This window comes from Panthera tigris, chromosome A2 (genome assembly GCF_018350195.1).
Source record: "Panthera tigris isolate Pti1 chromosome A2, P.tigris_Pti1_mat1.1, whole genome shotgun sequence".
Taxonomy (NCBI): Eukaryota; Metazoa; Chordata; class Mammalia; order Carnivora; family Felidae; genus Panthera; species Panthera tigris.
Genome location: NC_056661.1, coordinates 160894544 through 160921511, shown reverse-complemented (window position 1 = coordinate 160921511; position 26968 = coordinate 160894544). Strand labels below are relative to the sequence as shown.

At 56.2% G+C, this 26968-nt stretch overlaps 3 protein-coding genes across 8 annotated transcripts; 1 reads left to right on the top strand and 2 right to left on the bottom strand.

Annotated features, from left to right (window-relative positions):
* The first annotated feature begins 5698 nt into the window (after window positions 1-5698).
* RARRES2 (retinoic acid receptor responder 2) lies at window positions 5699-9128 on the top strand. Of its 4 annotated transcripts, none has more exons than XM_042975010.1 (6): window positions 5699-5783; window positions 6770-7016; window positions 7223-7327; window positions 8360-8455; window positions 8684-8809; window positions 9013-9128. In XM_042975010.1, exons 2-5 carry the CDS (start codon window positions 6843-6845, stop codon window positions 8798-8800), a joined length of 492 nt encoding a protein of 163 aa, XP_042830944.1. In that variant the 5' UTR covers window positions 5699-5783; window positions 6770-6842; the 3' UTR covers window positions 8801-8809; window positions 9013-9128. The 4 variants fall into 4 exon arrangements, with proteins under 4 accessions (XP_042830944.1, XP_042830949.1, XP_042830961.1 ...); XM_042975015.1 differs by having other exon boundaries at window positions 5757-5850; XM_042975027.1 differs by lacking the exon at window positions 5699-5783 and adding an exon at window positions 5882-5997.
* Window positions 9129-9216: 88 nt separating this feature from the next.
* Window positions 9217-20571, bottom strand: LRRC61 (leucine rich repeat containing 61). Of its 2 annotated transcripts, none has more exons than XM_042975001.1 (2): window positions 20484-20571; window positions 9217-10829 (listed from the first exon to the last, which is right to left on the bottom strand). In XM_042975001.1, exon 2 carries the CDS (start codon window positions 10663-10665, stop codon window positions 9886-9888), a length of 780 nt encoding a protein of 259 aa, XP_042830935.1. In that variant the 5' UTR covers window positions 10666-10829; window positions 20484-20571; the 3' UTR covers window positions 9217-9885. The 2 variants fall into 2 exon arrangements, with proteins under 2 accessions (XP_042830935.1, XP_042830929.1); XM_042974995.1 differs by lacking the exon at window positions 20484-20571 and adding an exon at window positions 19942-20027.
* ZBED6CL (ZBED6 C-terminal like) lies at window positions 11765-20567 on the bottom strand. Of its 2 annotated transcripts, none has more exons than XM_042974984.1 (2): window positions 20484-20567; window positions 11765-17909 (listed from the first exon to the last, which is right to left on the bottom strand). In XM_042974984.1, the coding sequence occupies exon 2, from the start codon at window positions 17873-17875 to the stop codon at window positions 14645-14647; it is 3231 nt and encodes a 1076-aa protein (XP_042830918.1). In that variant the 5' UTR covers window positions 17876-17909; window positions 20484-20567; the 3' UTR covers window positions 11765-14644. The 2 variants fall into 2 exon arrangements, with proteins under 2 accessions (XP_042830918.1, XP_042830909.1); XM_042974975.1 differs by lacking the exon at window positions 20484-20567 and adding an exon at window positions 19942-20025.
* Window positions 20572-26968: the final 6397 nt, after the last annotated feature.

Here is a 26968-nt window from a genome sequence, read left to right as displayed (position 1 = left end):
GGCAAATACAAGTTAAAAGTATGAAAAATAAGTTTTAATTCTCCCTGGTGCAAAAAGGGACAGACTTTCCCTCCCCACCCCTTCCCCTAGAGCATTTACTTGAGAAAACTCATCATGATGGGGCGGCTGGGTGGCTCAGTCGGTTAAGAGTCCGATTTCAGCTCAGGTCATGATCTCCTGGTTTGTGGGTTCAAGCCCCGCGTCGGGCTCTGTGCTGACAGCTCAGAGCCTGGAGCCTGCTTGGAATTCTGTGTCTCCCTCTCTCTCTGCCCCTCCCCCAATCGCGCTCTGTCTCAAAAATAAACATAAAAAAAAATTAGAAAAGAAAAGTTGTCATTGTGAGTTTTTCTCTGCCCCTTGGAGATGCATGCAAATCCTTTTAAAAGCTACCACAAGCCTCTTGCCAGCTTTGCAGCCCAGGCCTCTTTCCCAAAGCCCTGGGAGCCACCTCTCTGATATGTAAACATCAAGGAAGATGGTGATCCTGGGTCCCGCTGCCTCCCCGCCCCCCCACACACCCAGGGAGGAAGGGTGGGAGCCTGACTTCTGTGGGCCCCTGGCTCCAAGCTGCAAACCCACCTCCTGCCATAAAGATAGGAGCCGTGCATTTTTCCTTTGCATAAAGGCAATTAGCAAACACAGGTGGCTACCCCAATCACCAGGTGAATTCAGGATGAACTACGGGTGACAAATCCGGGAAGGACTAGTTACACTTTATCTTGAGTGAGTGAGTGAGTGAGTCAGAGTGTGTGTGTGTGTGTGCGTGTGTGTGTGTGCATCTGCTGGGCTGTGTAACAGGGTGAGATCTCTTTCTATTTTCCCGATCTCTTAGCGGACTGCCTGTAATGTACATCTCTTCCTGGTTTCTTGTTTATTCGACAAACTGTTTTCTTTCTCTTCTGCCTTTGAGGAGAGTTTTTGCCGGGTTGGTAGGAGATTTTGTTGTTAATTATCGCTCCCCAACATAATCTCCCCATCTCGAAATTCTTAGCCTACTCACATCTGCAGCCCCCTTTGCCATATAAGGTAACATTCATAGACTCCAGCCACTGGGACCTGAGCAGGGATCAGAGGGTCTTTATCAGCCCCCCACCGGCTCCTACCCCATCACCTGCTAGCTGCCCTATTCGGCTTTACTGTTCTGCATTGTTCTCGTCACCCACGGGAAACCGTTTAGATATGTACTCACTTAGAAAGCAAGGATCTGGCCTGTCTTGTCTACTGTAGCCAGCCTCTAGAAAGGCTTCAGGTTCATGGTAGGAACTCGGTAAGCGCTGTGGGCCAAATGACTGAGGAAACAGAAGAGCTCCAGCCCACGCTGAGTGAATTGGATTGGAACACACAGGTGTGGAGGCAGCATTCTGGATCAATCGTTTACCAGCAAACTTCAAACTCTCCCCACCCTGGCCACTGCTTGTTAAGCAGATGATAGGAGTCTCACGGAACTCTGAGAGAAAAATACCACTTCGTCATAGGAAAACTCCAATCAGTATGTGAGGGAGGCAAAAAAGAAGACACTTAGGAGAAAACTTGGGTCTGTAATTCTCCCCCTTGAAGGACTCTGACTGTAGGTAGCAGTGCCTCAGACATATTCTTTTATCCAGAACATTATTCTAGAATGACAGGAACGCGAGAACCTTTGAGGAGCCTCTGGCTCTGAGGGGAACCGATGCTCAGCGGGAGGAGGACGCCTGACGTCCTGGGGACCACGTTTACCAGCCGCTTGGTGATTTGCTCTCAGGACCACACGCTGCCAGGAAGAGTGGCAACAAAGCATTTTGGCGTCTCAGCCAAGAGAGGAGGTACTTGACTTTCCCTGGAGATCTCCATTTTTACCCTTTCCAGGTCAGATCGCCTCTATTAGGATGATGCAGTGTCTATTTCTACTCCCGACCGGCATCGGGCTGTGTCTTCTTCAACTTAATTCAAAAGATGGATTTGGAAGCCTGTGGGTATCCATTCGTGGTTTAAAAATCTACTAAAAGCCAGGCTTGATTTAGAAACACAAGGAAATTCTAAATAGAACCTCTGTGAAGCCTTCGCAGTTCAGCAGAAGCAGGTGTATGTGCAAGTGTTTCCTTCCTGCAAGGGACACGCACCGCTGTGCGTGTTCACCAAATACCGAAAGTGCTACCTCCGACCTGAGCTCATTCCCACCCAGACTCCTCTCAAACAAATCCACGTGGCGAGTCAGAACGTAAAGCCTGGTTTCAACTCAGAGCCTTTCTCCTCCGTTCCAAGACCAAATCTGGGTCACAGTTAAATTCGATGCCTTCAGAACTGGCCAATGAGACCTCAGATGTTCTCAGAGGTGGTTGGCCTCAGCTGTCTTAAAACATGAGAAGAGTCTCCTCTAAACGGGACTTAAGAAGGTTTGTTTTGAGGACGTTATTAGGAATTACACTAGTACGGGCGCCCGGGTGGCTCAGCCGGTTGAGCATCCCACTTCCGCTCAGGTCGCGATCTCACAGTTCATGGGTTCGAGCCCCGCGTTGGGCTCTGTGCTAACAGCTCAGGGCCTGGAGCCTGCTTCGGATTCTGTGTTTCCCTCTTTCTCTGCCCCTCCCATGCTCACGCTCTGTCTCTCTCTCTCAAAAATAAGTAAACATTAAAATTTTTTTAATTACAATATAACATAATTAACTAGTACACAGTAACATTCCATTAAATTACTACATTCAACCACATTATAAAAAATAAAATTAATTTTAAAAAGAACATTTGGAAAGTATTTAATTTCATAGCTTCTAAACTGCTCTAAGAAACTTCCACTGGTGGAGACGCTGTTTATTATCTGTGCCTGCCCTGGTTCACAGTTCTAACAAATGTGTGCAGGGTAGACAAAAATCATTGTAACAGATTGGCATGATTTATGGGTCAGATCGAGCTAAAAACACTTCTTACAGTTAAACCATAAATCAAAAAGTGACCATAGGCTACCGCAAGTATGTAAGAAAAATAATTCTACAGCCTATTATTTGAAAAAAATTGGTAGAGGGGCACCTGGGTGGCTCAGTCGACTGAGCCACCGACTTGGGTTCAGGTGGTTGGTGAGTTCGAGCCCCGCATCAGGCTCTGCACTGACAGCTAGGAGCCTGGAGCCTGCTTCGGATTCTGTGTCTCCCTCTCTCCCTGCCCCTTCCCCACTCATGCTCTGTCCCTGTCTGTCTCAGAAATAAATAAACATTAAATTTTTTTTTTTTTTTTTTTTAAAGAAAAAATTGGCAGAGAACTGACGAGGGGTAAAGGACCTAGCTTGTGCTCACCATCTCCATCTAGTGGTGGATCCCTGCGTGAGGTTTAATGGACTCCATGAGGTCTGTTGGATATTCAGCTTGGTATTTGCCTTCTGACCACTTTGATTTAGGAAAATATTTTTGCATCATGAAGCTGACTCTTTAAATGTACTCCATAAAGGTGCAAATTCCTTGTATTAGTTTGCTGAATTTTCTTGAAAGAGTAATTATAAATTTTAAAATGTTAACGGCATGTTAATATTAAGGTACTTCCACTGATTAAAATCCAAGTTTCATTTCCTGCCACGTCAAAACATTAAAAATGGCATCCCGATCTCTTAAATATTTTTTCCAGATAAAATACAAGATTCATATGTTGATTCTTTTGTTTTAATGTTTTTCTTTTTTTAAGTTTACTTATTTATTTTGAGAGAGAGAGAGAAAGAGAGAAAGCAGGGGAGGGGCAGAGAGAGGAAGAGACAGAGTAGCCAAGAAGGCTCCGTTCTGCACTGTCAGGCATGGAGCCTGATGCGGGGCTCGAACTCATGAATTGTGAGATCGTGACCTGAGCTGAAATCAGGAGTTGGATGCTTAACCGACTGAGCTACCCAGGCGCTCCCATATGTTTATTCTTAAAAAGTTAATTTTGATTCTTTTTCAGCCTAGTATTAGCCATCCTAGCCTCATTCTTTGGATCACTGATTATTGTGTCGTATAGACAAAGACGTGGCTTTTCTAATAATCGGGTTGAGTGCATAGTACCAAGTCTTAGGAAAGGATTTCTTCTGTACGTGTGTGTGTAGGTTTGCTAGGGCTGCTGTAACACACACACCGGGTGGTTCAAAGAGTAGAAAGTTATGATCACAATTCTTGTGGCCAAAAGTCCAAGGTCAAGGTGTCCACACGGTTGGTTCTCCTGAAGTTCCTCTACTTGGCTTGTAGATGGCTGTCTTCTCCCTGTGTCTTCACGTGGCCCTCCTTCTGTGTCCTAATCTTTTCTTATAAGGACACCAGTCATACTGGATTGGTGTCCCCCCCCCATGACCTTGTTTTACTTTAATTACCTCTTTAAAGTCCAAACTCCAAATACAGTCACATTATGAAGTACTTGGGGTTAAGACTTCAACATATGAATTTTAGGGGAACACAATTTAGCCCATAACTCTCTCTCTCTCTCTCTCTCTCTATGTGTGTATACACACACACACACACACACACACACACACACATATATAAAGTACATTGTATATAGTGTGTATAAATAAAAATAGTTCATGGACTCTGATTAAACATGTTGGATCACACATGTGTTTATCCCTACTCCCTTCCAAAACTCCATCAAAACGATGGTAAATGAATAAAAAGATACAAATTCACAAGGAGAAAGAAGCCAGGAAGGAGACAACCATGGTTGAGACACAGAACCTGTTCTACAAGCCGGCTGGGAAGGAGCCGTGGTAACTGAGCTACCAGAAGCCAAGGGTCTTTCTGGTACCCCCAGAGCACATGGCAAAGGAAGCTGTCAGCTCTCTGTGGAGAAGCACAGCAGGAGTGAATAGGGAAGGGGAGGAAACTTGTGCCAAACCCTGGGCCATCAGTCACTTTCCATGTATGTCCTCATTTAATCCTCAAAACAAGCCCGTAGCGTGGAGTTTCTGATGGCCACCTTGCAGAGAAGGAAGCAGAAGTTCCGGGGATTTGGGGGCGCGGGGGGTGGCGGTAAATGAGACCCTCTGTTTGGGGTAATTAGCCTAGGGCCTGGAGCCAGAGAAATGGCAGTGCTGGTCCCCGGCCCACCAGGTCCCAGAGCTGGTTCTTATTTGCTCAGGATGCATGGTGGCTGAGTGGTATTTGGACAGTTTCCCCCTCGTCCCACACTAGCCTGGTGAATTCCATCACACCGTTCCGACATGCCTGCGGACTCGCACGAGACCTCTGAATCTATCAGCACCAAGGATGAGACACGCAGGATCAAGACTGAACATGTTTGCTGGTGATAAGTCACTGGACACCATACTCCTCTCTCTCCGTGTGGCCTTGGAGGCAAGGGGAGGGGTCGAATGACTCCTGAGGCCTCATCGGGTTGAAGGATGTCTGTATTTGTGGGAAGGCTTTCCCGAAATGTGGGTCTGAGGATGCTGGGGACTGGTCACCCAGGAGGGGCTGAAGAAGACGGCAGCCCTACAGAGGCAGGACAGGGGGCCGGGCAGCCCCATATTCCATGGAGAAGCCGGGCCAAGACCGCTGAATGCTTGGGCTCCTCAGCCAAGGGGAAGTGGAGGGGAGGGTGGATTGGCCAGGGTTGGGGTGAAGGTCAGACGGCAAGTCAGGGCGGGGAAGCGGGAGGGTGGATGGGAGGTGGGAGGTCTCCAGGGCTGGCTGCCTATCCTAACGGGGTGGGGAGGAGCCTTGGGAGGGCTGGGAGCTGGAGGGGGGTGTGGGAGGAGATGGGGGCCGAACCGGATTGGAGGGTGGGGGGCAGGAAGAGGCTGACAGGCTTGCCACAGTCGGCCAGAAGGGCAGCAGAGGCCCTGAAGCAGAGAGGAGGTGAGGAGGGGAGAGGGCCCCAGAGGCAGCTAGGTGAAAGGAGGGGCCACAGGGAGCAGCTCCAAGGGTGAGATCTGTCAACCCAACTGTCCGTCTGTCCGTCCATGAGCCTTTGCTATAAGGCAACACCCTGGTATCTTTCACCGAGGGGGCTTCTGTTTCCACATCTGTAACCTTCTGGTTCTAAGACCGCCAGTACACCGGAGTTCTGGGGGTGGGTCCATGCCTCAGGCAACCCCAGTCGTGGGCTGGGGTGGGCTGGGGTGGGCTGGGGAATGGGATCAGAAGGGCTGGGAGAGGGGTGGTGGGGGAAGGCCCCAGAAAAGAAGTTAAAGGAGACTTCTGCCTAAAGAAGAAAGCCATGGTAGGGCGGAGCTGAGACCCCGGTTTGGTTTCGGGGATCAGGGCTACGTAGGGCCAATGGCCACAGGCAGCCCCAGCACAGGGAGGGTTAAGCATCCTCCGGGTTCCCACCCTGCTCTGGGCCCCTCCCTTGTGTTTACGTCCTCCCAAAAATATTCTGCCTCCAGCTGGCCTCCTTCTGTGTCCTGCCCCTCCCCCTTGAGTTAGCCTTGGGGGCCCGAGGGGGTGCCAGGGCCAGGGCTCCCAGGACTAGGAGGGAGCCAGCAGGCTCGGGCGTGCTGGGGCAGAAGCGGACCTGGAGAGGCTGAGGTGGGGGAAGCAGAGAGGAGCTCTGGGGGCAGCAGGCAGGAAAGGGGACTGGATTCACACGGGGAGAGAAAAAATGCTTTAGGAAACAGTGAGGCGGAACCGTGGTAGTGGGAGACAGGGGGGCTTCCCAGGCTCTTGGCCTGAGGACAAAAGCCAGCTCAGCATCTAGCCGGGACAAGGCCAACCGTGGGCTGAGCTGGATCCAGGGCAAAGTGGGGGGTGGGGTGGAGAGGGGCGCAAAGACGAGGGGAATACCAGGGGAGTCTGGACGAGAGGGCCACTTCCTGCCCCTCCACCTCTGCCTCCCCCACCAGCTGCAGGGCCCGGGCTGGTGGCTCCTCTGGCTGAACACACTCTCTGCAAGGCCAGGGTGACAGAGGTGAAGCCATGTGGCAGCTGCTGATCCCCGTGGCCCTGTGGCTGGGCATGGTGGGCCTGGGCAGAGCGGAGCTCACGGCAGCCCAGCAGCGGGGCCTGCAAGTGGCCCTGGAAGAATTCCACAAGCACCCGCCTGTTCAGTGGGCCTTCAAGGAGATTGGCGTGGACAGTGCCACGGACACGGTTAGTGGCACTGCCTGGGGAGGGGAGGGGTGGGGGCAGGAAGCAGGTGCAGAAGCACTTGGGCTCCGAGCACCCAGCTCTCCAGAGGCGGCCGGCATCCCAGCCGCCTTCTCAGATGTGCTGTTTCACGCAGGGGAGGAGGGGCAGGTCACATCTAGGGACTGCTGGGCCCGCTCAGCCGGCTGCTGGTCTTTGTCTGTCGGCAGCTCTTCCCTGCAGGGACCTTTGTGAGGCTGGAATTTAAGCTCCAGCAGACGAGCTGCCGGAAGAAAGACTGGAAAAAAGCTGAGTGCAAAGTCAAGCCCAATGGGGTGAGTGAAGGTCTGTGTGTGTGTGTGAGAGAGAAGAGAGAGAGAAAGAGAGAGAGAGAGAGATGGGGGCATTCACTCGGTGCGAGCGTATGTCATCGGGGTCCAGCAAGAAGCCCTGAGGTTGGGGCAGCCTCCCTAGAGGCTGACCTGGCTGTGTGGGCCCCGGGTCACGGCACTGTGGGCGGCCAGGGCCGGGACAGGCAGGAGCAGAGAGGATAGATGTTCTTCAGGGAGAGTCCTCCTCCTGTCCGAGCTCCTCTCTCCGGCTTCCAGTCACTGGTGGAAGAGGCCCACGGTATGGGGTTTGCCGGGTCCCCATCCCAGGCCCGGTGAACTCCCCACTTGCGTGAGTCTTCAAGTAGACACAGCCCAGCCTGGACTGATTCGTAACAGGGCTTGACTGTATTCTGTCACCTCGGGGGCACAGCCCTTGCCACGGGGGAGTCCCCAGGCTGGGAGTGCCACCATCTCGGAGATCCAGTGCTAGTCCCGGCCCTCCCAATCACCAGCCTGTGACTGTCAGCTCCTTGAAAGGCCTCAGTTCCCTCCATCTGTTAAGGGAGGGACTGGATTATACCAGTGACTTTTTCCAAACTTTTATGTCATGACCCTTGTATTCAAATCAAATCCTAGAAGAAAATGCAAATTAATATATCAGTAGAGTGGCTCTGGTCAAAGTCCAGTGGGGAGAGTCCGTCTGGGGAAGGAGTCCTGCCTGCACACACACCATTAGCTTGAGAGCTGCAGGATGGGCCCCGACTTGTGAGATCTCCCCGTCCTGGGCTGGGCCTGGCCCGCAGGACCCCTTGCCTCTCCACCCTACAGCCTGCTGGGAGCAACCATCCCCATGGCACGCGGCCCCCAGTTTCCACCCCTGGGGCGGGCCTGGCCCGCAGGACCCCTTGCCTCTCCGCCCTACAGCCTGCCGGGAACAACCATCCCCATGGCACGCGGCCCCCAGTTTCCACCCCGCCGGGGCCACAGGACTGCCCTGACCTCTCTCCTCCCCCGGCCCCATGCTCCCCTCCCCAGAGGAAGCGGAAATGCCTGGCCTGCATCAAGCTGAACTCTGCAGACAAAGTCCTAGGCCGGATGGTCCACTGCCCCACACTCACACAGGCCCAACGGGTAAGAGTGGGCAGAGGAGGAGGTGGAGAGGAGCGGGGAGGAGGATGGCAACAGGGAGGTGAGGAAGGGGTGAGGAGGTTGTGAAGGAGGGTGGGGAGGGGTTCTGGGCCTGGCCCCGCTATTCCCTAAGGGATGTGGAGGCAGGCGCCGCCCTCCCCGGGGCGCCGCCGCGGGGACAGTGGGGACAGCGGGACAGCCATGGGCCTGAGCCGCTGCTGGCGCTGGCAGGAGCCTGAGGAACAGCACGAGGGGCAGTGCGGCAGGGTGGAGCGTGCAGGAGAGGACCCCCACAGCTACTACTTCCCGGGACAATTTGCCTTCTTCAAGGCCCTGCCCCCCAGCTGAGGCCTGCCGGTAGGTGGCCAGGACAAGGGGGACTGGGCGGAGGTGGGACAGCCCTCCAGTGGGTGGAAGCTGGGCCAGGGTGGGGCCCAGGGAGGAGGCGGGGGTGGGGGGGGGGGGAAGGGGGAAGGATTCAGAGCCTGGGAAAAAGGCTTGGACCGACCCAAACAGCCTCCCTCACACCCAAATCTTAGCTTCTCTTTCCTTTCCTCTAGAATTTTGTCCCGCTCCCCGGACAGCAGGAGGGAACCAGTGAAAGACCCACCTCCCATCCCTGCGCCCAGGGAGGACGATCCCATTATCCCTGAGCTAATAAAACCGCTCTCCCAGATTCGTGCTCTCCTCCTCTTGTATGGCCTCCTTCTTGGCTCAACTGTGGGAGTGAGGTCTTACAGGAGGGACAGGAGACTTCCCGTCCGTGCTGGGGAAAATGAAGCTCACGCACGAATGACAGGCAGCGATGCTTCCGCCAAAAGAAAGATTTAATAGGGATCAGCGAGGGTGAGGATGGGCAGCGAAGGCTCCAGGGTCCCACGGGACAGGGGGGACCACAGCAGAGGGTCCTCTGAACAGGCAGCTTTGCAGGGTGGAGGACGCCAGCTTCGGTGCTCTGCCGCATCCTCTCCCCAGGACTGGCCGGGACAGCAGACACGCGCGCCCTGCCTTTCTTACCTTTAGCCTTAGGAAAAAGCGCCTTTCTTCCCTTAAGTCTCAGACCTGCACAGCCACGGGTGGCAGCGGCTGTGGACGCGGCTCAGCATGCAGCCTCCTCCCCAGCCGCCCAGCGCAGGTGGCAGACAGCCTCACACCGCCAGCCGCTCGAGGACGGTCCTCACCCATGCTAGAGGCCGCCGAGGTGGTGTGTCCTTGAAGTGTGTGGAGGGTCGGTATGGGATCTTCCTTGAGGTGGGGGTAGGAGGGAGGGGCTGCTCTTAGGAACACAGGTAAACAAAGAGCCCAACTTGCGGCCCGGTGGCCAGCGTGATTAAAGCGCACAGACGCGTACCGAGGCAGGAGAGGAGACGTGGGCAGCTGGGCCGCAGCGTGCCGAGGGTCCCATGCTCAGCTGTCACGAGCCACGGGCATATTCAAAACACAAAGGATGAGGCGGCGCCCGCAGGGCCGAGCGCCTGCTCGGCCCGGGCCAGGCTGTCGCTGGCCTGGCGGTCCAGCTCGTGGCACTCCCGCAGCGTGTCCTGGAACTGCCGGCACGCCTCCTCCAGGATGGAGCTGCTCCGGGGGGGCCACGACTCCCAGTACCCTGGCTCTACCCAGGGCTGCGCCTCGGCGGCTCTCGGGCCCGGGCTGGAGCCGGGGCGCAAGGAACTGTCCAGGTCCCGGCACAGCTGGTAGAACTCACTGCCACGCCCGGTCACGCGCTCACCATCGATGACCTTCAGGCCGGGCAGCAGCTCTCGGACCAGCGTGGAGTAGGAGGGGCTGGCGCACAGCGGGTTGCCGAGTCGGGCCAAGGGGTCCCGGAGCCGCAGGCACTCAAGGCCCCGCAGGCCGGCCAGACACTGCAGCTGCCCAGGGGTGGCCAGCAGGTTGCCCGCGGCATTGAGACTCTGCAGGTTCTCGCAGGCGGCCAGCGGCTCCAGCCCCGTCAGCCGGTTGTCAGAGACATTGAGCACCACCAGCCGGCGCAAGGAGGCCAGCGGGCCCAGCTGGGTGAGCGCGTTGCCGGACAGGTCCAGCCACTCGAGAGCCAGGCACTCCCCCAGGCAGCCCAGGTCCACCAGCCCCAGGCCCCGAAGCTTCAGCAGCAGGATGGACTCCAGGGCGAACTCACCCGAGCGCGACTTGAGCAGCTGCGGTGTGACTCGTGCCCCGTCCGCCTCTCCTGGCTTCTCAGCCTGGGGCTCCATCAGACGCGGTCCGTCCAGGCGGCCCCGGGCCCTGGTCCTGTCACAGGGACGTGGGTGCCGGGAGGGGTCAGCTGACCGCGCGCCCAGAAAAAGGCACCCTCGAGTCTGCCCTGGCCAGGGCCGGAGGCCTGTTTCCAGCACCGCTGCTCAAGGGCCGGAGGCTCCTGAGGAGAGACAAGCAAACAGTGAGCAGGCCTCTCCTGAGCATCCTGAGTCCGCAGCCGTCGACGGCACCAAGTACCGCCCAGCCTCTGCCACTGAGGCAGAAAGCGAGCTGGCCCAGCAAGACCTGAGGCCACAGAGCCCCCCTGAGGGAGGCGGGCCAGGCGCAGGCCCCCACCTAAGCGGGGGGCCCTGACGAGGCTCGAGCAGTTACGGCCATAGCGGACACAATTCAGATTCTTCCCCTTTTCCGTATCTGCACCGGGAGGCAAAATCTCTAAATTTTCCTTTTTCGGCAACCGCTCTTTATGATCTATCTTTATGAATTCTGAGGTGTTTCTTTTTAACTATTTTAGTTTTTTAATAGATTATAGGTCACCACCACCAACAATCTGTTTTGTTTCCTTCCATATGCAGACACAAAAGACAGCACGATAGGCCTTGCTTCGTTCTCTCAAAAATGTTCTTTTTTAAAATTTTTTATTTTTTAATGTTTATTTATTTTTGAGACAGAGAGAGACAGAGCATGAACGGGGGAGGGTCAGAGAGACAGGGAGACACAGAATCGGAAGCAGGCTCCAGGCTCTGAGCCATCAGCCCAGAGCCCGACGCGGGGCTCGAACACACGGACGCGAGATCGTGACCTGAGCTGAAGTCGGACGCTTAACTGACTGACCCACCCAGGCGCCCGTCAAAAATGTTCTTGGCTCAATGTTTTATTTTTATTTTAAATTTTTTTTTAATGTTTATTCATTTTTTGAGAAAGAATCCAAGTGGAGGGGTGGCAGAGAGTCGGGGACAGAAGATCCAAAGCGGGCTGTGGCCTGACAGGCTGACAGCAGTGAGCCCGATGTGGGGCTCGAACTCTCACGAACCGCGAGGTCATGACCTGAGCCCAAGTCGGATGCAACCGGCCGAGCCACCCAGGCACTCCCCCACCCTTTTAAAAATATTTTTAACTGACCCAATGTTTTTTTTAAAACATTAGCAATGCATTCAGAATGGTCTCCAGATTGCATAGGCCAACGTGTAACCTCTGGTTGCAGCTGTGGGGCCTGAAGGCTCAGCTCTCAGTCCAATGAGGAGCCTGAGGTCAAGGGAAGGAAGGGACGGTGACGGCCCCGGGAGCAGGTGCAGCACTGCCAGTCCTGATGCCATTGCTCTCCACCCTAGCCCGCCAAACTAGCTCTTTATCCGGCATCGACGGAAGGGCATCAATCCCTATGTGCCAGACAGAATAGTCCTACCTGCAAACATGACGTCATTTCCTAAGAACACAAGTGGGGAAGGCCAGGCAAAGAAGCCATCCTGGACGGAAGGACCGGGGTAGCACCTGGGTTCCGGGAAGGCAGGGGAAGGAGGGCCTTTCCAGTTACCAATGGCCGTGGGCCAGCATGAGCCTAGGCGCCAGTGCAAGACCACGCGCAGGAGGGAGGAGGCCTGGGCGGGGGGACATCGGCAATGCCGGCCACAGAGGGGTCAAGGTTTGAGCAGAGAGAAAACAAGAAGGGACCTCTGCTCCAAGTGGCAGCTTCCCAACCCTGCAGACTCTAGCTGGGCCTGGGCCAGGCAGGGTGACGCCTGCAAGGAACCATGGGACCATTCACTCCTGTTTATAAAACCTGGGTTCCAGGGTGTTGACCAGTCCCAAGTCTGTGTTTACACAATCAATGCAGTTTTTTAGTTCCCTCTCCAAGGAAACCGGGCCCAGAATTCCTCCCACACCCCCACCAGGGAGCTGGGGAGGCTGCTAACAGATCTGATCCGCCTCCCCCACGGCTTTACCTAACTCCTTCTAGTCCGCAACACCCCTTCATTTCCACTTCATTTCTTTCCAAAAGCGATTCCAGGCATCCACTAAGAGGTCTGGTTCACTGTATTCAAAAGGGGTCTGCTGGGGCTTGTAAGCAGTGAGACGCGGTCAACTTTGCATCCACTTAAAACTGTCACCCATGGGGGTGAGGGGTGCGAGAGGGGCACCAGACACTAGAACCTGCCATAAAAGCACTGGAGAGACAGGGCTTCACGGAAGGCAGCGAGCACTGAAGCGTGTAGAACAGCTTCCAAGGGTCTAGCCACGTCACTGGATGCAGGGGCTCCCTTCCCCGACATGTGGGGCACATGGGACAGCCTGAGGGAGGGGGCAAGAAGACATCCAGCTGGAGGTGACTGTGTGCATCGGGCCTAGGAGGCAGTCGAAGCTCTAGCCTGAAGGGACTCAAGCGTCATCCGCAGAGGTGCCCAGGGAGAATGTGTGGCTCACGGGCCAGGCTTCTGGAGGACACAGACCTCTTTAAGTATCTGCAGGCCTCTGTCCGGGATTACGCACAGCCTCCCAACCACACGCTATTTTGGGGGTGAATGTGGTCAGGAGCCCCTGGCGCACAGAGAAAGGGAGCAGTCATGGGCCGACGTCGAAAGAACACCAACATTTATGAGGCTGAGTGGAGGGCACTGACGAGCAGCGAGAGGGAGGCGTGCAAGGACCCAGTGACGGACACTGTTCCAACACCCACCAGACTCAGAGATGAGGCCCCCGGGCAGGGGCAAGCCCACAGACTGACCACGACGGTTAGGGAGCCATGCCCTGGAGAACCGGCTCAATGACCGTCTAGACGGAGATGGCTGCTGTGGAGGGAAAGGACGGGAGGACCGGGTAGGGGCGGTGGTGGGAGGAAGGGAGGAGTTGTACGTGCTCCCCACGTTACAGCTGGGAAGAACGCTTTTTGCAGGAGAGGAAACAGAGGAGCAAAGAGCACATTAACTGGAAATCGGGACTTCTGTGCCCCCGAGTCCTGCCTGGGGGGAGACATGTGGCCCTCCAGCTCACCGCCCCACGCCCCCCGCCCCCGCCGATGACAGTACTGCATAGTCACCAAGGTGGATCCCTGACTCTCCAGTGCACAGACCTCTGCTCTGCCCCCAGTCCCATGCTCCCTGAAATCCGCACGCCTCAAGCAGGCAGGTCTGGGCCCGACCGACCGAGCGCCCTCCCACCTGCTGTGCAAACCCAGCTGACACACAGGCGGCAGCTTGGAGCGGGTGGGCCCTGCTGAGGGAATTGGCTCATCCACGCCAACCCCCTGCAACGCTCACCCCTGAACATCCAGAATCCGAGTCCTCCTATCCTGGTCCAACATGTGTCTGCAGACAGGATTTGGTCACACGGATGGGACCATGACTAAGGCACAGAGGACACTCGTCTCTCCTGCAGGAGGCCACCTTCCCTCGTTCCGAATCACCACTGCTGAGTCTCAGTTTACCTACCTAGCAAGTGGGCTGGCAAATGGTGCCCAGGAGCCAGCCAAGGCAGGACACAGCTACAGCCAAGGGGGAACCGGTTAACACAGCGCACAAGTGGACAGTCCCACGGCTGCTTCAGTGAACCTGGAGACCCTTCCTCTGGCCCATCGCCTCCCATCCCCAGTGGAGTTCAGGGTTCTTTACCACAGCACGACTGCCATCCGAGACCGGGTGAGTCTCTGTCGTGGCGGTGATCCTGCGCATGGCAGGTGTTCAGCGGGGTCCCTGTGCCACCCACATAGGTGTGCGGCACAACTTAGAGTCACTTTTGGACAGAGTTCACCTTTTCTATGCATAAACCACTAGAGACAAATTAAGCAATGGATGAATGGGAAATGACATCACCCTGGGGAAGAAAAAAAGGGCAATGTGTCAAGAATCGAGAACCTATCCCTATTCCCTCCAAACAGGTGGAGGGAGGACTCTGGCCACCTCTGTCTAATGCCCTAGGGTGCAGCATCCTGCCCTCCCCTCTGATGCCGGACACACTTCCCACAGGCAGACTTTCAGGGCGTCAGACGAGGTCGGCCTCGCTGTTCTGCTCCCCGTCGGCCAGGTCTCCACTGGGGAAGATGAGGGCAGGGGCGGGGTAGTCGGGGAAATTCTCCAGGTTGCTCTTCAAGAAGAGGAGATGTTCAATGGTCCCCACTGGGAGAGGGGCGCCATGCTCCGCAAGGGCAGGGCTGTCCAGGGAGGCACAGACGCTTCCAGAGAAGGCCCCCGTTGGGGGACAGGACAGGTAGACAGTGGCCAGTCTCGCCAGAGCTGGCCAGACCTCCTGCCTCTTCTCCCAGTAAACCAGCGGGTCCTCCTGGGCACCAACTGTCTCATTCTCACGCAGGTACTTCTTGACGATGACACTGGCCAAGTGGCTCTCGGTGGAGAGCGACGCTCCGCTTCTCTCGGACGCCAGCAGCCCCACGCTTTCCAGCTGCTCCAGCAAGCTCTTCTCCCTCTGGTCCAGCAGCAGAGACCCCGAGCCGCCGCCCCCCTGCACAGGCACCTTCTGGCCCTTCCCCTCGGCCCCGAGGCTCCTGGCGACTCGGCCGCCCGGGGTAGGGCCCGCACGCCTTGCCTTGGGGCTGTGCAGGGAGGGTGAGGGAGGCAAGGAGTAGTCGGACACCATGATCTCCTTCACCTTGTACACGAGAACCTGCTTCCAGTGGTCAATGTCGGCCCCCGTGGGCAGGATGGACTCGATCTTCCCCTTGAAGCGGGGGTCCAGGAGGGTCGCCAGCACAAACTCCTTGCGGTGGAAGAGCTCGTTGAGCTGGCCGTCTGTGGAGAGCTGCAGGGCCAAGCCCTTGGCCAGCCGGACGGCTGCCCCCACCTCCCCGCCGCCCTGCTCCTCGAAGTGCCGGTTAACCTGCTCCAGGAAGATATGCAGGTAGCGTAGCTGGGGCAGCACCTGGCTTAAAGAAGCCCGCGCGGCGCTCGCCTCCCGGACCGCCACCCAGAAGGGCTGCAGGAGCGTGACCAGACTGTCCGTCAGGCTCCAAAACGTAGTCGACAGGGCCGTCCCAGCCCTGCCCAGCTGGTGTCGCCTCTCGTACTCTTGCAGGGGCCGCTGCTGCCTCACCAGCCACTCCAGCAAGCAGTAGGCGGACACCCAGTGGTCCGAGAGCTCCCAGAAGGGCTGCTGGGCCGGGAGGCCACGCTGCCGCTGCAGCTGGCCGAGGAGCCGCCGGGCCTCCGCGGAGCCCTGGAAATGGCTGCAGATGGCCCGCACCGTACCCAGGATGAGCTGGACGCTCTGATGGTGACGCAGGAAGTTCCTCACCAGGGAGTCGAGGCAGTGGGCAAAGCAGGGGAGCTGGGTGTAGCCCTCTGTCCTCACTGCCTGCTCCAGGCTGAGGCAGCCGCCCGACACCAGGAAGCCTGGCTGCAGGGAGCTGCGGCTGAGCCACAGGCCCACCTGCTCCCGTAGCTCCCCCTGCCTCTCCTCCGGAGAGCTCTCCTGGGGCAGGCCCCGAACCCACAGCACGGCCTGCTTTCTCAGGCTCCCCGACGCCACCCGCCGACTGCCCGGCTGTACGGCTCCCCAGTGGGCGGTGATGGCCACGTAGTCCACAACCGTGTCCCGGGCAGCGGCGGACACGGTGAGGTGGACACAGCTGCCCTTGGCCCACTGCATCTCCCGACACACCTGCTCCTCGACCGCCTCACGGAGCAGAGGCAAGGCTCTCCCGCAGAAGAAGGCGGGAGGCGGCACGTGGTAGCAAGGGTCGACCTGGGCCATAAACCTTCTGAAAGGCAGCGATGACACGAAGGACAGCGGCAAAGCCAGGCTACAGAGCAACTCCGCGATGCTGCGGGTCCAGGCCTGTGTTCGGGGCTGGCCGGGGGCATGGGTGCCGCCCCGGCCCACCCCGACTGCCGGCGGGGAGGCGGCGGGGTCATCTCTGCAGGAAGGAGGCAAGAGTGGCGGAGCCAGTGACAGCTGCTCAGGCCTGCCCGCCGCCAGCTGCCTGCCACCGTCCACCAGAGGGGGAGCATCCGTGCAGCGTCCTGGTGACGGCAGCCCCTCGGGGGCAAGGCCAGCAGGACTTGCGGGCAGGCCCTTGTGCTTTCTCTCCTCGGCCCTGCCCTTCTTCTCCCCCGGGCTGGCTGCGGCTGGCCTTCTGTCTCTCTCTAGTCCGTGCTTACTCACCAAGTGACGGACCAGGCCTGAGGTTTGGAAATGACCCTTAAATTTGCCCAGTCTGATGCTGGCATGACACAGAGTGCAGGTGACGTGGCAGACGTCCTTGCAGTCAATGGTAAAGAACCGTCCGATGTCTGACACGGCCTTGTGACCTGCGGTGTCCGCGGGGCCGGGGGAATGCCCGGGAAAAGCCCAGCCCTTGGTCTCCGCTTTTAGAGTTCTGACCAGCTTCTTCAGGCAGGGTGGCTTGTCCCCGACAGCCGCAAGCAAGTGCCTCTTCTTCCACTTCTTGAGGCGTCGCAGCTCTCTGGCCAGATGGGCGATGAGGAGGTCAGCTCGCCTTGCCTTCTCACTCTCACCAGGCTGGCCCACCTCTGGCCTGTCCGCCCCGGCTGCCTGGTGTAGCGCTGGGGGAGAGGGGGACCGGCCAGAGCTGAGCGCTGGGGCCCTCGACTTCTTTCCCATCGGCTCCCCCTCCTCCCTCTGCCCTCGTGCCTTCTGTTTGGACACCTTCTTCTCGGGCTGCCCAGGGGGCTCCTGCCCAAGCACAGACTTGAGGCTATAGAGGCCAGAGTCACCCTTTGGCTTCCTCCGCCCAGGGCTGGCCTGGCACTTTTCACGGGAGGCAGCTGGGTGCAGACCGGGCCTCCCCAGGGAGCAGGCTTCGCTCGTCTCACTGTGGACAAGTAGGCCCAGGGTGCCTTCCTCCTGCTCCTCCAGGAAAACTCCGTCAGGTGAAGGGACCGACGAGGAACTGGGGAGGGGATGAGGTCTCTTCCTCTGTAGGGGCAGATCCGTCTCACTCCCCTTCGGGGAGGCAGACAGTCCGATCTTGCTGTGGCCACTGACAGCCTTCTCTCCTATTTCTACAAACTCAAGTTTGACCTCGGTCTCCGGCAGGCGCCCCCCCACACCCCAGCCGAGTCCGTGAGAGGTATTGGTAGCTCTGGTTTTAAACTTGGAGCTAGGAGAAGCCAGGGAAGCAGCTGGGCTCCTGGGTCTGGTCACGGAGGAGGCAGTACACACAGACGGCCCCTGCCCCACTGATCCTGAAGGTGTATGTCTCTTGGGGGGCTTCCCGATTTTTTCCACTTCCAACATGCTTGGGAACTTGGGGAAATGAGATGGGCCCAGGCTGCAAAGCAAGATGAAAAGAACGGCTCTCAGCTCCCCTACTCAACCGTGGGGACTCTGCGGGGAAGGCCAGAGGGGAGAAAAACGAACAGAGGACAGAGGCGTAGGGAGAGCCTAGGAAATCAGCCCCGGGACAAAACTCTCAAAACCGCAACCTCCTTGCTGAAGGCTGACATTCACTCCTCCAGAGTGAATGGAACAGCCCTCAACCAGAATCCCCAGGGCCCTCTGTACGTTAGCAGTTTCTACATCCATCTTTGCCAAACTAACTGAGGTTTCTCTTTTTCCTTTCGATGTTTATTGAGAACCCAGCAGGCACTTGGCGATTCTGCCTGGTTGTGGATAACGGAGAAGATCGACAAGGTCCCTGCGTGCACGTGGCCTCCAGCTTGGCTGGAGAGACGGAAGTAAGAGACTGACCCGCACAACGGGGAGGTGCAGGAACAGAGGGGCGCCACTTGCAGCTGTGAGTCCCCAAGGAGGGGACCGACCTGGCCAAGAAGTCAGGCAGGTCTCCCTGGCGGAGGTGCAGGCGCCAGGTGCCGTCAGCTCAGGCCAGGAGGTGTGGAGCCCATGTCTCTGCATCCCGGGCACCCAGGCTGTGCCCGTCACCTGGCAGGGCATCAGAAACAGGTCATGATGCTGGGTACTGGGCGGTGAGGCCGCCAGAGGCCTTGCTTAGATCTTCTGAAATTCCTTCTCTAGAAATCAGCCTGCGTCAGGGACACAGGACAGCAGCACAGAACAGGGTAGCCCCTGATGCCAGTGACGCGTGCCCCCCAGTGTCCTGTCACTCCCCTCTCTCTGTCCTAGAGAGACTCCATGCTCTGGCTCTGGCCCCCACCGCTCGTCAACACCCTTCTTGCCAAAGCCACAGCGCCCCCCTCGGCACCGCCTCCAATGGACCTCTTTCAACCTGTGGGGGCCGGCCCAAGTCCTCTGTCTGGAACACCACCTTTCCGTGGCCCTGGGATACCACACTTCCACCTGCACCTCCCCTGCAATCTCAGTTCTGGTCCCGCTTCCTCCGCCTGTTTCTTCCTGCTGTTTCCCAGGGTTCGCACCCAGGTCTCGATTCTCAGTTCACATACCCTCCCCAACGGGGGTTGCGTTTACACACTGACATGGCGAGCCTCTCTCCGGCTCAGATGGCTCTCTCCAGCTCCCGCTCACCTGTCTTCCTATAGTCACCTCACTCGTAAACGGGACAGTGTTTACCCAGATGCTCAAGCCCAGGCACGACCTTTACCTCCCTTCTCCTCGTTCGCTCTCCTAGAGATCAGGTCACAGTCAGATCCAGGCACACCAGAAAAGAGACACGGAGAAGTCAGAAGAGAAGTACGTGGAAAGGGAAGGAAAGAAAGAAAAAGCCCAGCGCGAGAATGTATCTCTCTAGACAAGGACAGACTCGCAGAAGGTGACCTAACAGCTCACCACACACATCAGAAAGCAAGTGGAATTCAAGTCTCATCACGCCAAAATGAGATACGGATTAAACAGGAAGATTTAAAACCAGTACGTTCTGACACTGAGTGATGTTAAACATTAAAAAGAATCACCAGGCAGGCTCCACGCTGGGAGTGGAGCTTGCTTAAGATTCTCTCTCTCTCCCTTTGCCCCCTTCCCCCCACCAGTGCCCATCCTCTCCCCCACCCCTCTCGTGCACATGTACGTGGGGGGGCGAAGGGGGGGAGGGGGAAACAGAGAAAAAGAAAAACAGAATCACCAGGGAGAGCAGGACTGCCTTTGTAGGTGACAAGCCCACTAAGGCGGCTCCGGGAAGATTCTGACCATAGAAGAGGGTGAGCGACGTGATGCTGAGCCCCTCCCAGCTGGGAAAACCTCAGAAGGATGAGAGGCATCACCCCAGGCCCACTGCCCAAGAACCCAGCTGCTGCCACACCGAATGTGTGAACCCCCCCCCAACGGGAGAGGCACCGTGGACAGGCTGGACGAAGGTGCCGCGAACTGTAAGACACCATCCCGGGGCCCGGGAGAAGTGCTCTGGGACATCAGAACCGGACTGGGCTTACCTCAGCTCTTATTTCATGGCTGTAGAACTGGAAATCCAGAGCGGGGGCGTGATGGCAGAGCGGACGACCAGGGCCGGCAGCAGGCCTCCGGAAGCGGCCTGTAGGCTTTACCACCACTGACAGCTCAGAGCGAGCAACTGAAACCTGGCCCAAGTCAGACCTGTGCTCACCAGTGATGGCCGAGAAAAGGAAAAAACCAGTGTGTTAGGACTGTGCCTGGCTCACACCAGTCCCGTTCTGTTCTCCAATGTGCCTTGTCCCGTCAGTACATCTTTTTTGGTCGATCCATTGGACCACTTAACAAGAATTCATCGGATACCTGCCGTAAGCCAGCCCCGTGCCCTGAAGACACAAATACAGGAGAGGAAGCACCCGGCTGGCACCCGAGGCTTAGGACAAGAAGACAACCTGGAAATGGGCTCATGGCACCAGACCACGGCAAGCGGTGTCCGCGCTGTGAAGGCCGGGCCTCGGCCTGACCTACAGATAAACGGATTCTGTGACACTGGACTTTGGACTCCGTCCTGCGAGGGGTCACTTACCTTCAGCTACTGCTTCAGGATCCTTAAGTCCTGACGGACTCCCTGAGTATAGCTGGGACCTTGCGCGGGTGCAGTCGCCGATGGTAACACACCGCCTTCTCTTAAGCCACCAAAGCACACAAGGATGACAATGAGGCTGACACCGGGAGGACCAACTCGAATCGAAGTGAATCTAAGATGCAAAATTTGAAAGGAAAACCATTCAAAAACTCCAGTACTTTGGTTATCGGTAAGAAGTGACTTGTGACATTTCTCCTGAGAGATGACAAATGCACATTTGAGGACAGCTATGACGCAGAGGCCCTCGGGCTACCCACTGAGCAGCATCACAAGCACCGCAGCGAGGCCATGTGAGGCAGGCACGGTACACGGGGGGCGAGGAGGGCCGGGGCAGGTAGTGGCAGAGGGACTGGGGCCGCGGGGACAGTTTGGACAGCTCTTCCGGAGGCACATGTAGAGGAGAACTGGGGGACAGACGGGGACTCCCTAGTGATCCCATTGACTAATGCAGGTCACTTTTGGATATACTGATTCGCGGTTGTTCTGCAACAAATCTTTAGAAATACATGTGACAGATACGGGGTAGGGTCTGAGCTAAAGGTACAGATCCGTGTGAAAGCCTCCACAGAAACTAAGGAAAGGGCCGGAAGGAGAAGAGAGTGGCGGGCGGCTGTCCAGGCAACGCGGACACTGTAGAGAGGCCAGAAGGGGAGGGGACTTCCAAAATGACTGACAGGCAAAGACAGACACAGAAGAAACTAAAGCCAAGTTAGGAAAGCCAAGAGAAGACTCTCCAGGTAGGCCAGGCAGAGTCAAGGTCACTGCAGAGGACGAAGACGGAGACATGGCTGTGCAGTGAGAACTGGGGGACACAGGTGCCTGCCATGTCAGAGGTGGGGTGGGGAAAGGAGGGCCACGCTTTGGAGATAAAAGGCTTGACTTCATCTCCAAACAGAGAAAGGGCACAGTGGGAAGAAAGAAAAGAATATACATATACAGGAAAGAAGTGATGGCAGGAACTTTCTTTGGGAAAGGGATGCAGGGCACAGGCGGTGAGCGGGTTTATCTTTGGAGACGAGAAAGAATCTATTTTCTCTGAGAGCAAAGAAAGACGGACGGCTGCGGTGCCAGGCAACCCCTGAGTGCAGGTGGGGGAAGGAACTGAGGCAGTTTATGACAAGGAGCCCACAGATTCCCAAAGGGAAGCCATAGGTCTCCAGAGGCAGCAACCTGCTGGCTGAGACTGAGATGGCAGGTGTCTCTTGCATGTCTCCTACATCTGTGCAGCCTGCATGGATCAGGGGGCTCTCTTCTAACTGCACTCAGCAGCCCTTTCCCCATGTGCATGCCCAGAAGGAAAGGAACCACTTCCCTATTTCTCTGTGCCTGCCTTACCCCAGAGCCTTGTGCAGAGCTCAGCCTGCCCAGGGTATCCCATAACTATGCCACACCTTTCTCTCTGTTTTTACTGCCCAATCCCACCGACCAGCCCCCTCCTGTCTTAGCTCCTGAGCTGTCTATCCATCCCAGATCCCAGGACATTTCAAGGCACTTGCTGGGCCCTCAAGTCCTGGGTTCCTCATCCCCCACCCCCCACCCACTCACTTGCGGGGAGACAGAAAGGTGGTGAGAAAAAGAATGGGAGGAAGGAAAAGAGTAGAGCAAGTTACTATACATTTTGGGGTCTGACCACGCGCGAAAATTTGGCTCCCAGCAAACCCTAAGCGAGACGTTTTAAAGAATAATCGCGTGTCGTTAGATTTCACATTATGCCAAAGTGACAAAAGATGAGATCTGTTTTAAATTACACACCAGGAGAACCCGTTGCTGTGTTCTGCGAGGCTGCCTTCCATAACGGACTGAAGAGCGTGAGGTCTGGAGCCAGGATACGTGGGCTGAAATCCTGGCTGCTACCCACTCAACAGCTACCTACGATCCCGCACTAGGGTGCCTCGGTTTTTTCCACCTATACAACAGGGATAACAGCCCCCACCTCACAAGCTTGTTCCGTGAGCTAAAACATGTAGAAGCCTGTTTAAGGGCAGTCCCTGGCACAGAGCGAGACTGGACACGACCCGCTGTCCAATACATACAGCCTCACTGGGCGTGCTTTCGGCGCCGGACACTGGGAGGGGGCTGCTAGCCAGGGAGGGAGACCCCGGGGCCTTCCGACGCGCCGGGAGGGGCTGGGCAAGGCGCCCCACCCTCCAGCCCCGGCGTCCGCGTCGGTGAAGCGGGACCGCAACGCCCCCTCCCCGGCTTACCTAGGGCCTGGGGTCCGGGAGGGGCCTGGCCGCCCGCTGAGACCAGGCCCGCGAAGCTACGAAGCCGGGCGCCGCTCCCGCCGCAGCCGACAGCCCCGCAGCAGTCGGCAGCGACGAGCCCACCGCCCCACCGGCCACCGCGCCTCACCCCCAGCCACGGCGGGAGCCCCCGGAAGACACCAAAGGCCCAAAGGCCCAAAGGAGACGGGGTAGGGGGCTCGACTTCCGGGACGCGCAGGGGCTACTTCCGGGAGCGACGCGCGCCCACCCCTGCCTGCGGATGGTACGCTCCTCCAGCTGGCGGCCCGCGCCCCGCAGTGCGCAGGCGCGGGCGGCCGCGGCCGGAAGCCCTAGGGTTGCGGGGTCCGCTCCGCCCGAAGTCGCGCGTTCTTCTCACCGTGGCTGGGAAACCCTAGCACTAGTTTAATAGCGCTGCTTCAGCTGCGTGGCCTCGGAGAAAGCAGTCACACGCGCGAAGAGACAGCGGTGGCCTAGTCTTCCTCCCTAGCTGACGTCCAAGGCCCTTTCCGACCCGGGCTCCCTGCGCCCGGGGAAGATGCCCTAGTGCGACCCGCGCGCAGACAGACGCAACCGCAGCCATTGTAATGGACATGTTGTCGGGGTCTCTTCCAGCCTTGAAGGCTCGCGCGGCATTTCGGGAAGCCCTCCCGGGGTGTCTCCCGGGACGGTTTCCCACCGCTTGGCGGTGCCGCGAAGGCTTCGCCCATGTCTCCTGGGATGCGCTACCACCTCCGCAAACAGCCGTTCAGGGGCCACGGAGGCTGCGCCCCTTGGGTTGAGCAGAGAATGCCGTGTTCTTCCACGAAAGCGCCCAATTCTTGTCTCACAGGCTGCCTTGAGCTTCTTGGCAGCCCTAGGGTCAGACTGATGAAAGGGCCTAGGCTGGGGTCACTACCTAGCCTTGGGCAGTCGTTCCTATTCATCTTGCCAGGGGTGGTCTCGGTTTTTACCCTCATAGCGTCCCTCCCCTGGCCCCCAGCAAATCGACTCCAGGCTGGTCCAGTCCTCCTGTTTGGGCTAAAACTAGGACCTCTGCAACAAGAGTACACATCTTTACAATTTACCGAGTCACCTTTTAAAGTGTTATTTTTAAATTTAAGGGGGAGAGAGAGCATAAGTGCGCACAAGCCAGGGAGGGGCAGAGAGAAGACCAGAGAGGATTCCCAAGCCGGCTCCGCACTGTCACAGAGGAGCCTGATGCGAGGCTGGAACTCACCAATGGTGAGCTCATGACCTGGGTCAAAATCTATAGTCAGATGCTGACTAGGTGCCCCATCAAGTCATTTTTAATGTTACTTGATTCAGTCCATGTGCCAGCACCATTGTTTTCATTTCTGTAGCTTTGCACATCGTGACTCTGTCATACTTTCAAATACCTGGGAGTATCCTCAATACTCTGCTTTTCCAGTAATTTCCTGGTTATTTCTCCGTTTATTTTTTCCTGAGAACTTTAGAATATCTACTCTAGTATCCTCCTCCTCCCCTCCCCCCCCATCTTTAGTGTTTTCATTGAGAGGACACTGCATTTGTAAGTTATGTCATGGACATTTGACAGGAAGCAGAAATGCAGATGCATAGGGGCGCCTGGGTGGCTCAGTCGGTTAAGCATTTGGCTTCAGTTTGGGTCATGATCTCAGGGTTTCTGAGTTGGAGCCCGCATCATGCTTTCTGCTGTCAGCTTGGGGCCCGCTTCTGATCTTGTCTCCTTCTCTCTCTATTCCTATTCCACTTGCACACACATGCATGCACACACACACACACACACACACACACACACAATCTCTCTCTCTCTAAAATAAATAAACTTTTAAACAATAAAATAAGGGGGCACCTGGGTGGCTCAGTCGGATAAGTGTCAGACTTTGGCTCAGTTCATGATCTCACGGCTCGTGGGTTCGAGCCCCGCATCGGGGTCTGTGCTGACAATTCAGAGCCTGGAGTCTGCTTTGGATTCTATATCTCCCTCTCTTTCTCTGCCCCTTAACCCCCTTACCCGCTTGCACACGTGCACACACACACTCTCTCTCTCTCTCTCAAAAATAAACTTAAAAAGAAATACAGATACATAAACAGGCCCCAGGTATCTTTCTTGGTCCTCAATTCCCAGGTCATACTTCATATATCAAAATGCTCACAGTGGGTCAGCATAGTGTCTGTGATGGGAACAAAAAAAAAAAAAAAAAAAGGAAAAGGAAGCTGAGGTCCTGGCAGAATAGAGTGGCAAGGAACTAACATATATAAAAATAGTGTGATTAATAGCTTCCACTTACTGGTGAGCCAGGCACTTTAATCCATTCTCTTGGCTCATATTCCCAATCTCTCTGAGGCAGGCACTATTATTATTATACCAACTGAGCAGTAAAACGAAGATCATAAAGATTAAGTAACTTTCACTCAACTAACATCAATTAGTTGATGATGTTAGTGCTGGCTTGGTCCTAGCATTCTGTGGGGGTTTTTTTGTTGTTGTTGTTCTGAGCGATTCTTCTGCAGGTTCATTAACACAGAAAGTGGTCTGAGTTAGCCTAGACTTTGGTCATTTGCCCTCACTTTCCTGGTTTTAAAAGCAAAGCTGTGGTGTCTGTCAACTGACTTTGTTCCTGGAAGCCCCAAGGTTTTTACACAAAGGTCACTTCCAGCACACAGACCTGGAGGTTATAACCACCCCCACTCGATTTCACCTCTGCTCACATTCCCATTGCTATCACCTATCCGATTTCTGTTCAAAGCAACTAAAATTCATCAAAAGGCTTACTCTAGGGTCTAGAATAAGAGGTAACCCCTGTGGCCTGTATGAGAGTACAGGTCTGTCTGTATCTTCTCTTCCTTGTTCAGAATCTGGGCTGATGGGTGTCTCTTGTACACACCGGAATATGCCAGATCTCTCGGGGATGTGGAGGCGGTAAGAAGACACACAAGATTTTTGGAAGGCTTGTATCAGAGCAGTTTCAAGCTGGCAAGTTTCCTTAGCTCTTTGCCCTTTGGTTTTGATAGTGCCTGGCTCCTAGCAACTGCTCAGTGAACGTTAGCCGTGGTTGTGGTTACATATCCTTGAAGGACATTCCACTCAGGCTCTGTTATCCTCTGGAGGGTTGTCCCTGCTCCCCACTAACAGCGGTGCTCTAAGGCCACAACCTCTAACATGTGCAAGGCACCCCAGGGGTGGCGTAAACCGGGCTCAGGAGGTTTAGCGCCTTTGTGAGAGCACCGCCCTCTGCTGGCCACCCTGTGTGTGTGCAGCTTAGCTTACCTTGGCTGCCTTTGGTGTTTCTTCTCTTGGGGTTCGTCCAGTCCCAGGGTGGTCTCCAAGGCTGTTTCCCTCCCTACTCTGCCACTAGGTATGGTGCAGGGGTTTCCTATTCTCTGCCACTTCCCATCTTTAGGAATCTTTTGCTTCATGTAAGTTCTCCGAGTGTCTGTCCGAGGAGACATTCACTGATGAGCCCCCACGTGGCAGATGGCAGATGTTTGAAACGAACTACAAAACAACTCTCGGCACGTTTCAGTTCAAACCCTGCACAAAGAGACTCAACCAACCGCGTGTGGCTTCAGACAGCCTAAGGCTGGATACCCGGGGCAACGTAGCCCTGTTGGGTTCTTCTCTGAAAAAGCTCTGTCAGAAGAATTTACGGTCATTTCCAGCCAAAACATGACCACAGACCTCTGACCCTCTGCCCTCTGTCCTTTCTTACAGCATTTACTAAAAACGCTTGCAGTCGTGAATCCTTCCTCTGTCCCTTTGAGAGATATATACGTATCTCCTGCAATCCAGTGACGTCTCCCTCCAGGACATAAACTTCAGTCTTCCGAAATGAAATCAGGAAGGATCGGGTCCCAGTCTCTGTGGGAGACACAGGTGGCCTAGTGGCACTTACACTAACCAACCCTTTGTGATTTCTCACTTTCCTGACTTACTTGAGCCCTCACTCTCCCTTTAAACTGCCTGTCACCTCGGCACAGATAAGAGGGAGCTCAGATTTCCCTTACTATCAGTAGTTACAGGATAAAACCTGCTTCTCACTGCTTTAACTCATGTCCAGCCATGCTTATCTTTGACAAGACCTGTTCATCTTGCAGTTTTCTGCCGTGGGTGCGGGGGTGAAAGCTTTGATAGGAATGCAACCCTCACCCAGTGGGTGGGCATCGGATCCTGGGAGTCATGCACCCATGCTCTCAGCTGCTCTCCCTTCTCCCTGGATG